The sequence below is a fragment of the Eutrigla gurnardus genome (genome assembly GCF_963514095.1).
Source record: "Eutrigla gurnardus genome assembly, chromosome: 10".
NCBI classification, from domain to species: domain Eukaryota; kingdom Metazoa; phylum Chordata; class Actinopteri; order Perciformes; family Triglidae; genus Eutrigla; species Eutrigla gurnardus.
Genome location: NC_139924.1, coordinates 20,596,323 through 20,607,043, shown reverse-complemented (window position 1 = coordinate 20,607,043; position 10,721 = coordinate 20,596,323). Strand labels below are relative to the sequence as shown.

General features: G+C 39.1%; 2 protein-coding genes across 4 annotated transcripts; both read left to right on the top strand.

The window, feature by feature from the left end:
• The first annotated feature begins 11 nt into the window (after positions 1–11).
• LOC311020220 (histone H3.3A) lies at positions 12–5,425 on the top strand. 3 transcript variants are annotated; one of them, XM_084020150.1, is made up of 4 exons: positions 12–98; positions 3,926–4,069; positions 4,292–4,445; positions 4,557–5,425. In XM_084020150.1, the coding sequence occupies exons 2-4, from the start codon at positions 3,942–3,944 to the stop codon at positions 4,683–4,685; spliced, it is 411 nt and encodes a 136-aa protein (XP_083876276.1). In that variant the 5' UTR covers positions 12–98; positions 3,926–3,941; the 3' UTR covers positions 4,686–5,425. The 3 variants fall into 3 exon arrangements, with proteins under 3 accessions (XP_083876276.1, XP_083876277.1, XP_083876275.1); XM_084020151.1 differs by having other exon boundaries at positions 17–98; positions 3,937–4,069; XM_084020149.1 differs by lacking the exon at positions 12–98 and adding an exon at positions 2,871–3,025.
• Positions 5,426–6,312: 887 nt separating this feature from the next.
• LOC311020221 (histone H3.3A) lies at positions 6,313–9,699 on the top strand. Its single transcript, XM_084020152.1, has 4 exons — positions 6,313–6,419; positions 7,320–7,463; positions 7,581–7,734; positions 8,158–9,699. Exons 2-4 carry the CDS (start codon positions 7,336–7,338, stop codon positions 8,284–8,286), a joined length of 411 nt encoding a protein of 136 aa, XP_083876278.1. The 5' UTR covers positions 6,313–6,419; positions 7,320–7,335; the 3' UTR covers positions 8,287–9,699.
• The last annotated feature ends 1,022 nt before the right edge of the window (positions 9,700–10,721 follow it).

Sequence of the window (10,721 nt, the reverse complement as noted above, 5' to 3'; positions counted from 1 at the left end):
CAATGTTTTTTTTCCTCCTCCCTTCATTTTATAGCGAGAACACGACTCAAGAAAGCATTCCCATTTTAGAGCCGCAATCTTACACTAACTTTCCAAAGGTAGGTATCGCTGTCTCAATAACAATCCAATCTATTAATGTCTCGTTAGTTGTCAGATGTTTGTGGGGGTTTTTTCGTTTATTTTCGGTGGAAAATAAAACGCAGAGCAGACGAGCTATATGCCTGCTCGGGGAGTCGGGGACCTAAAAAGCACTTGTGATCTGGTCAAATTTGACTCGGAAATGCGCCTAAAATGAGGGGTCATCTGACAAAATATTGTTCACCAATGGATCCCCTGACATTTATAGTGTCGTCGCCAAAAAGTATATTCCACTTTGATGGCTTTGTTTTTATATTCTTCCGTCGTTTTTATCATCACCCTCGTCGTTTGCTACAACGATTTCCCTTAACGTTTGCAACTTCTCGCCAGCAGCCAGCCATCATCTTTAGGTGCGCTCGTTCGCAGATACCGGGCAGCCGATGTGGGCGGGGTAGTCTGTTTTTCCTTAAAAATAGCTCATTCTGAATAAAAACAAGGCTTGTGCGGAACCGGGGAGCGCGCTGTGAAGAAACGAACAACCCCGCGTTCACTGCGCAAGGGGCGGCGATTTTCGGGCAGTTATCGTGCTGTGATTGGTTAAAAGGTCCGTCACGTCCCACCTCTCGGGCTCGTTTGCCGAATCTGATTGGTTATCGACAGAAGGAGCTCTGCTCTGATTAGATCGCTTTGCTGTCCTTTCCACGACGTCGTTATATAAGCTGACTTGATGCATTTTGTGCAAGGAAAAAGACAAAAAACAGATACAATTTTTTTATACTACTCAAACTGGAGAAAAGAGTGTAAAGTTGAAAATAAAATAAAATTGGAAAACTAAATTTTTTATCCTTTTAAATCCTGCACCCTTAAACTATTCTGTGCCTAAAATACATTGTAATTGCCCGACCAAAGCAACATTTGTCATGTGCCATCAGGGGTGTGTTCCAGAAAGCAGGTTTTGCTGAAACTCTTGAGTTTGTTAACCCCGAGAAGAGAGATTCTCTGAGTTTTCCGTTCCAGAAAGAGAGTGAACTCAACCTTTAGGTCAATTACCATAGTAACTGACTCTGTGAACCTAACCTGCTCGCTGGCAGGTTTTCTTCAACAAACCATGAATTTCTTACATGTCTCCACCTTTTTTTGGAATCTGAACCAACTCTGAAAAAAATTGCAGTCCTTTCCTCGTCAACCTAATCGATATGGAAATAAAAGTGATTCTAGCAGCTTTACGTCGGGAGAGGATTTAGAAGAAAATTACCGTTTTTCCTACCGATCACATATCTAAACAATATTCTCAGACATTATCAACATTTCATATCGTGGACATGATCCAGATTTTTTGCAGAGCTCTTTAGATTTTTTGCAAATGGGAGTTTTCTTAAAGGTTTAAGGACATTTCTGTGTTGAAATGACGCTTATATTTACTGTTTAATATGTGAAATATGATTAAAACCATATGCCTTAGTCCACACGATATTCTTATGCTTAATTTTCAGCTGCAGCCACTTTCTTTTTGTGCCTGTGGGTTTACACCTATATGAAAATGATTATTTCTACATACCACTACATTGTGAACCACGGGAGTTGAACCCCTGTCACCTGCACCATAGAGCGTTGCTAACATTACACCAAAGAGTCGCTCTGTGGTCTTGAAAATAAAACATCACATCTAGATCAATCGACTGTTTATTCAGTTGTACGCAGTAAGTCGGGCAGTAAGTGTCTGACACGCCAAATGTATCGTAGTATCAGACCTCCATTGATGATGGCTTTGTAGAGTCGGCAGGCATGCGCATAACTCGGTTTAGACTTTTCAGACATTTCAGACTTGGTTGACTCAGAGTTCAGAGTTAGGTTAGATTGGTTGAGCCTGCTTTCTGGAATACATCATTAGTAGCCAATAATTCAGATTATTGTGGTTAAATAAGCTGTAAGAGTGAATATCTAAAGATCTATTCATATTTGAGCTTAATCGATTATTCAATAGACAGAAATGTATAATCTTATCGTCAACTACTTTGATAATCTCTCAGCAACCTGATTAATCAGTAACAATAATAGCTGCAACTGTAATTTACATTCATATGCATACAAATATACCTCATGCAATAATTTGTTAATAATACAAACACATGTTGCCAGTAGAAATGGTTGCTGTGCCTCTAAACAGGACAAAAGTATCTGCTTCTGCTCAATATAATAGTTATAAACAATCTCGTATTTCTAACAGCAAAATTCATAATTGATCTGTAAACTAAACAGTATTTGTGGTAAACACTTTATTTTTTTCCAATAAACACATTTATTTTTACATTTAATTGTTGACAAAAAAAAAAGTTATTTGGGTATAAAATCCCAAGGCATATTCCACTGGAACTATTATATTGTAAATTAATAACTAATACAATATTTCTGCATACAAACTTGCTGATATAAAAAATACATATCGGTACAAATGTATAATAGCCTGCAACAATTAGCGTCGACACATAGCGCCAATGTTAAAACATAACAAACTTGTAACAGTTGTCACGTGATTGGTGTCCATTACAGCTCTTCCCTTGAACAAACCGTAAAAGTGCGAGTAACTTTTCAACGCAGAATGTCAAACTTTCGTTTTGAAACTGAAATGATCACACTCGTTAATGTAGAGAACAAAAAAACAGCTACACGGGTGTGTTTCCCATCTGCTGGTCAACAGGTAATACGCCGAATTATTCGCTAAATATTAATATAAACTAAATCAAACGAATTAACGTGTCGACCAGCACATACGAAACTCACAAAAGTAACCACAGAAAATTGTATTGCGAACGCTGTTGCATTGTGGGACTGATGATTGACGCGGCGGCCATTTTCCCGCTGGACGCTGCTTCCCATTGTGGATACGAAGAAGAAAATACAGACAAGCGAAACATTTCTCACGACTTGTACTCACTTTTTCCCCCAGGTAAGCCTCTCAAAATGTGTCACCGTGCTTGTAAACAAACTTTAGATTTTAAGTAGTATATTTTTTAAATTTCTATTCACATTTAACAGCGAAACTCCTTCCGTTTTATCGTGTGAGAAAATAGCAAACACGGCTGTCGAAACGACGGTGAAAATGTAGTCTTTACTGCAGCCGTTGAGACGAGGGGAAATTCAGTTTCAAATTATGCGCCGGTTCAGCTCGGTTCTACGCAGCCGTTAGGGGCCGTTCGGCTTTCCCATGTCCATCTACGAGTTCCTTGAAATGTCTTCTGTGTTGTTCTACTATTTACCGAAACGCTGGAGCTGCGGTTATTTGTAAAATCGAAGTTGTTTATGTGCTACTCCTTTGCTCTTCTGCCCTGGGTCTTTACTCCGTTTGCGCATCAAACCGCCGCCATCATCAGAGCTGGGGAAGGCGGACCTAGCAACAGTGCTGAGCAGCTGTAGAGCCCGCCTACTTTGAAGACTCTCCGTGCTGATTGGCTCGAACGTTGTATTTCTAGCAACGTATTTATTTACCAGCCAATAGTATCGCCGTTCACCTTTTGATTGACGTGGGTCGAGCCGATTGCGTTAGGGATTGTTTTGTATGTTTACTTCCCGAAAAAGTTAACTTAATTCAAGTTGCCTGTTTACATTTTAAAACTGTATTTTAGACGGTTAATAATCACTATGTAGGTGGTATCACCTGAAGTGTAGGACTCTCAAAAAAACATAATACAGCAGTGAACACAATATTTAACTTTTCTGTCATCATATTTTCTTTTTTTCTAAGTGAATATTGTAATAGAAATCAGAAGACGAAGTGAAAGGAGAACTGCTGCCCATTGAATGTAAATACTAAAACAAAGCTGTTTATTCTCCTTTTCCCCATCTTCAGGTGATCTTTAGTAGCCATGGCTCGTACCAAGCAGACTGCCCGTAAGTCCACTGGAGGCAAAGCCCCACGTAAGCAGCTGGCCACAAAGGCTGCTCGCAAGAGTGCCCCTTCCACTGGTGGTGTGAAGAAGCCCCATCGCTACAGGTGAGACAGGCACTATTTACAACTGTGTTGAGATTATATGGGGAGAAACGTTAAAATGTTTCTGGTAATGAAAAGCAAAGAAAAATTCTCAAATGCTAGATTGTCAACTCACTAAACCAGCTGTAGATGTCCTGCTTAGTATAGTTAGAACTAAACGTGGTTGATATATAAAAAAAAAGATGCTGCTTCCCAATTAATACATTTTAAAAATCTATTGTGTAGGCCCGGCACTGTGGCTCTGCGTGAGATCCGTCGTTATCAGAAGTCCACTGAGCTGCTGATCCGCAAGCTGCCCTTCCAGCGCCTGGTGAGAGAAATCGCCCAGGACTTCAAGACTGATCTGCGTTTCCAGAGCGCAGCCATCGGAGCTCTGCAGGTCAGTAGCTCTCACCTTCAACACAATTACAATGTAAATGTAATGACTAAACTAATACCATGATCTACTCAGCCTAACTAAAAATCAATGTTATGACTCCACCATCTGCAGGAAGCCAGTGAGGCCTACCTGGTGGGTCTGTTTGAGGACACCAACCTGTGCGCCATCCACGCCAAGCGTGTCACCATCATGCCCAAAGACATCCAGCTGGCACGCCGTATCCGTGGGGAACGTGCTTAAAATGTTTTCTGGTTTGTTATATGCGGTCCTCTTGTTCCGTCACCACTCTTTACATCCCTTTGCTCCCTCTATGCTATACACATATAAATATCGATCGTATGATTGTGATACCCGTAAAATGTGTGATCATGTCTTCTTTGGTGCTACTAGTAGCAAGGGTTTCCTTAGAGATATCTTCATGTATTTTTGAAACTTTGAATCAGTTCAACTTCTAATTAGCTAGCTCACAGGTATTTCATGAGCAGCAACACAATGCGTATGAAATCAGCATAAGAAATTGCATTAAGGTTAAGACATTTTTTTTATCTTCAGACAGACATTTGCATTGATATAATGGGTCTTCTGATGTTTTCTTTTAATAGATTTGTTGTAAAAGTAGTGATTTTTCCTCCTTTTTTTTTACAATATTAGTGTATTTCTACTGTTTGTGTTAAATGTATGAAAATACAAAAGTTTGATTCTGGTTGTCGATTAGAAAAATGTCATTGTGCTATAATGACACTGCATTTTTGGCAGAATACAAGTGGCGTATATGTAGCAGACATATGGTGATCATGTTTTTGATTTTCAACCACATTATTATGTCCGGGTAAGGTTTTGACTTTTTGTTCCTCTCTCAGGTTGATATAACCTTTTTTTTCTACTGTGTATTTGATTCATGTTTTCATTTTTAAAAGCAAAATATTTGTACTCCAGAATTCACATACAAACGTAATAAACAGATTATTGTGGTTAAATAAGCTGTATGAGTGAATATCTAAAGAACTATTTATGTTTGAGTTGAATCGATTATTCAATGGACAGAAATGTATACCTGATTAATCAGTAACAATAATAGCTGCAACTCTAATTCACATTCATATGCATACAAATATACCTCATGCAATAATTAATTAATAATACAAACACATGTTGCCAGTTGCTGTACCTCTAAACAGGACAAAAATATTTGTTTCTGCTGGATATAATTGTTATAAACAAAAACTCATATTTTTAGCAACACAATTCATAATTGATCTGTAAATTCAACAACAGTATTTGTGGTTCACACTTTATTTTTTTTCAATTAACACTTATTTTACATTTAATTGTTGACAAAAAAAAGATTGGGGTATTTTATGAAATGTAAATAAAATCCCAAGGCATATTCCACTGGAACTATTATATTGCAAGTTAATAAATAATAAAAATGTTTCTGTATACAAACTTGCTGATAAAAAAATACATACAGATGTATAATACAACAATCAGCGCCGACACATAGCTCTAATGTTAAAAGATAAGTTACTTCTGAACAGACTTGTAACAGTTGTCACGTGATTGGTGTCCATTACAGCTCTTCCCTTGAACAAACCGTAAAAGTGCGAGTAACTTTTCAACGCAGAATGTCAAACTTTCGTTTTGAAACTGAAATGATCACACTCGTTAATGTAGAGAACAAAAAAACAGCTACACGTGTGTGTTTCCCATCTGCTGCTCAACAGGTAATACGCCGAATTATTCGCTAAATATTAATATAAACTAAGTCAAACGAATTAACGTGTCGACCAGCAAACACGAAACTCACAAAAGTAATCACAGAAAATTGTATTGCGAAAGCCGTTGCATTGTGGGACTGATGATTGACGCGGCGGCCATTTTCCCGCTGGACGCTGCTTCCCATTGTGGATACGAAGAAGAAAATACAGACAAGCGAAACATTTCTCACGACTTCTACTCACTTTTTCCCCCCAGGTAAGCCTCTCAAAATGTGTCACCGTGCTTGTAAACAAACTTTAGATTTTAAGTAGTATATTTTTTAAATTTCTATTCACATTTAACAGCGAAACTCCTTCCGTTTTATCGTGTGAGAAAATAGCAAACACGGCTGTCGAAACGACGGTGAAAATGTAGTCTTTACTGCAGCCGTTGAGACGAGGGGAAATTCAGTTTCAAATTATGCGCCGGTTCAGCTCGGTTCTACGCAGCCGTTAGGGGCCGTTCGGCTTTCCCATGTCCATCTACGAGTTCCTTGAAATGTCTTCTGTGTTGTTCTACTATTTACCGAAACGCTGGAGCTGCGGTTATTTGTAAAATCGAAGTTGTTTATGTGCTACTCCTTTGCTCTTCTGCCCTGGGTCTTTACTCCGTTTGCGCATCAAACCGCCGCCATCATCAGAGCTGGGGGAGGCGGACCTAGCAACAGTGCTGAGCAGCTGTAGAGCCCGCCTACTTTGAAGACTCCTCGTGCTGATTGGCTCGAACGTTGTATTTCTAGAAACGTATTTATTTACCAGCCAATAGTATCGCCGTTCACCTTTTGATTGACGTGGGTCGAGCCGATTGCGTTAGGGATTGTTTTGTATGTTTACTTCCCGAAAAAGTTAACTTAATTCAAGTTGCCTGTTTACATTTTAAAACTGTATTTTAGACGGTTAATAATCGCTATGTAGGTGGTATCACCTGAAGTGTAGGACTCTCAAAAAAACATAATACAGCAGTGAACACAATATTTAACTTTTCTGTCATCATATTTGCTGTTTTTCTAAGTGAATAATGTAATAGAAATCAGAAGACGAGGTGAAAGGAGAACTGCTGCCCATTGAATGTAAATACTAAAACAAAGCTGTTTATCCTCCTTTTCCCCATCTTCAGGTGATCTTCAGTAGCCATGGCTCGTACCAAGCAGACTGCCCGTAAGTCCACTGGAGGCAAAGCCCCACGTAAGCAGCTGGCCACAAAGGCTGCTCGCAAGAGTGCCCCTTCCACTGGTGGTGTGAAGAAGCCCCATCGCTACAGGTGAGACAGGCACTATTTACAATTTTGTTGAGTTTGAGATGGAGTTAGACCTAAATGTGGTTGATATAAAAAATATGCTACTTCCCAAATAATAATTATTTTAAATCTATTGTGTAGGCCCGGCACTGTGGCTCTGCGTGAGATCCGTCGTTATCAGAAGTCCACTGAGCTGCTGATCCGCAAGCTGCCCTTCCAGCGCCTGGTGAGAGAAATCGCCCAGGACTTCAAGACTGATCTGCGTTTCCAGAGCGCAGCCATCGGAGCTCTGCAGGTCAGTATTACATTCATCTCCACACTATGCACACAATATATATTACATATACCGGTATGTATTAAATGAATATAATATTGTTATGACATGTCAATTTTAAAGTGAAGATGATTGATACAAAGACAAAGTGGGTTTATTTAATACTATGAATGTGCATTCATACTATAGGCAGGTCTATTGGAGATCTTTATACACACTTACATTGTACATACACACAATTTACATTGTGTTTTACAATTCTGCAGGCACTGATGGCTAGGGCTTCACCTAACAACTCATGAAAGTTAATCAATCGATTATTTCTGTCACTAAATTAATCTTTTCATCTAAAAAAAAAGTCTCTTAACTAACGACGATTGACCAAATATGACTACCCAATCCATTTTGCTCTACTGAAAACTGCATCTTCTTTTCCTTCTGCAGGAGGCCAGTGAGGCCTACCTGGTGGGTCTGTTTGAGGACACCAACTTGTGCGCCATCCATGCCAAGCGTGTCACCATCATGCCCAAAGACATCCAGCTGGCACGTCGTATCCGTGGGGAACGTGCTTAAACGATTTCTCCCGGTCTTTCTCCTTTTCACCTCTTCCTGCCCTTCCTTCACCAGTCTGTCTCTCCGTCCCTCTGCCCCTTACCTGCTCCCTCCCACTCTCCTTCCCTGTGTTAGTAGTGTGTAGGGGAAAACTGATTATATTATGGATAAAGTGTATAGTCGTGTTTTTCTTAGTGCTCTCGGCAGCAGACTTCTAGGGTACTCTCTTTTTGTGCATGTACCGACTCTATGGTGATGAGATCTCCTCAAGCACACGTGTCCTGGTTTGCACTGTCTCTGATCTGGCTATGTGGGAGAGAACATGATTTGTGGATAGAATGAGGAAATCAACTTGGACTAGAACAATGCAAATTTGGGAGGGACAGCCAGGAGGAGAGGATGGGTATATGTCTGCTGGGGGACTCTTGTCTCTTTTCTGCAGCAGGGTGCTAGAAGAACTTACCCGGTCCTCTTCTCCTGCTCTCCATCATCTGCCAGCCTCGCTCAGCAATGAGCAGAGACGATGATGTCGGTCTCTTTTCATGACAGCCGAGGTGGCGTTTTCTGTCCCTGTATGTGTCTGCATGAGTGTTGGCTCTGATCACCACAGCATATTGTATACAATCCATCAACATCTTTTGGAGAACTTGATTTACCATATTGATCATTGCTGTCATTCGTCATGTTAGGGTGTTTGTTTTTTTTTTCCTGCCATGTGTCTCACGCACAGACTTTTTTTTTTCACTTCAAACTATTTGTAGAGGACGTGGAGATGGGGGGATACATCAGATTAAAACACCTACAAAGAACAAAAACAGATTGGAACAGATTGTTTTCTACTGAAATGTTAAGCTACGGACTTGTTTTGGCACCAAAGTTTGATCCTATTGTAAACGCTCTTTTCCTATCCGACCGAAGAATTTAACCCTACGTGTTTTTGCGGTGTTCAAATTGGTTTCATCAAATTGTTTAAAGCCAAAGTTTGAGAGCTCAAATATGGTGTCTGAGATACTTTTGTAGCAGTGGCTCATTTATTAATAAATAACCTTTTTATAACAAAGGTTCATCTAGGTTTCAAATGTTCTCCAAAACCAAAAGCTCTCAAAGTGTGATTTTTATTTTATTTTTAAACAAAATAACTGATTAAAATGTGAAAATGTTTTGTAAATCAGTGTTAAATGACAAATAATACTGGTGTTGTTTTCTGTTAACGTCCCCCCTTTGCTTCTATTTTATTCTCCGGATCAGTTGATCGTCTGTATGCCGTTTCTCAGGTTGACTTGTCACCCTTTTAACTTAATTTTAATATTTTTTTTTGGCTCAGTTTGATTTTCTTTTCTTTTTTTTAAATGTTGAGGATGATGTTTCAATTAAACAATGTTTGTAATTTCCAGATTTGTCATATAAGGTGGTAATAAATGGATGTTACACACACTTATTTGCCTCTGGTTTACACACTTCCACTTTTATTATAACAATTTCACATAATGTCCTATTATAATATATTATTATAATACTTACTGTTAGGAGAACAGTTAAACATGGTCATGTTTTTCAGTGCCCTTTACCTGTTGCTTGTTTATTTTGGTGGCGCTGGCATCGAGTTATAAGGTAAATAACTGATCACCTTTGATCAAAATGATTGCTCATACAATTCAAAGCTGAAACATTCCTGACACTAAGCCATGTACAATTATTTCAGATTAACAGTCTAGATTTCATTGCGTTGGTAAAAACAACCCATGTATGCAGAAATACCACCAAAACCTTGATCACACGGTATCTGCCGTGTACTGATGCCAGTTACACCACTAGATGGCAGTAAAACACCATGTTTGTGTCGGTAACACATCAACTCCTTCATACTGAGGGACCGATCGATCTCTTACTAATATTAAAAAGGGCTTTAGCTTGGAGTGAATTATGACTATTATTATATATTAATTATATTAATTTCCCCTTGCCGATCTTCTTAAACAACCAGAAACTTACATGTATTTTTCACATTCCTCTTTTGTTGCTCTTAATTATGATTCCCTTAAATTAAGTCAAATACTAACAGGAATGCCACTCGTTAACACTTTTTTTTGTCTCATGATAGAAGTGATTTCTTCACACAGTTTTCTGTTTCTATTCTCACACAAACACACACAGAATTGAGAATTAATGAATATAATTTTCTGGCTTGACATCATTCCCCTCATCAGTGTGTCATTTCATCCTTCTACTTCCTTGATTAAAAGGGATGAAGCCATGCCCTCACCCATATTCATTACAATGAAGTACACACACACACACACACACATTCACCCATGTCAATGTGGCCTTAGCTATACTCATCACAATGAAACACACAAACAAACATCTAATCAAACACCAGCCTTTAATCCTGTTGTTTTGAATGGACACTGCAGCTACAGTTATGTGGACACACACACACACACATACATGCACTC

Excerpts from the sequence above, each read along its gene's own strand:
- LOC311020220 (XM_084020150.1), top strand. The coding sequence starts at position 3,942 with ATGGCTCGTACCAAGCAGACTGCCCGTAAGTCCACTGGAGGCAAAGCC. Across the intron at positions 4,070-4,291 it reads AAGAAGCCCCATCGCTACAG|GCCCGGCACTGTGGCTCTGC; the intron begins GTGAGACAGGCA and ends TCTATTGTGTAG. Across the intron at positions 4,446-4,556 it reads CAGCCATCGGAGCTCTGCAG|GAAGCCAGTGAGGCCTACCT; the intron begins GTCAGTAGCTCT and ends CACCATCTGCAG.
- LOC311020221 (XM_084020152.1), top strand. The coding sequence starts at position 7,336 with ATGGCTCGTACCAAGCAGACTGCCCGTAAGTCCACTGGAGGCAAAGCC. Across the intron at positions 7,464-7,580 it reads AAGAAGCCCCATCGCTACAG|GCCCGGCACTGTGGCTCTGC; the intron begins GTGAGACAGGCA and ends TCTATTGTGTAG. Across the intron at positions 7,735-8,157 it reads CAGCCATCGGAGCTCTGCAG|GAGGCCAGTGAGGCCTACCT; the intron begins GTCAGTATTACA and ends TTCCTTCTGCAG.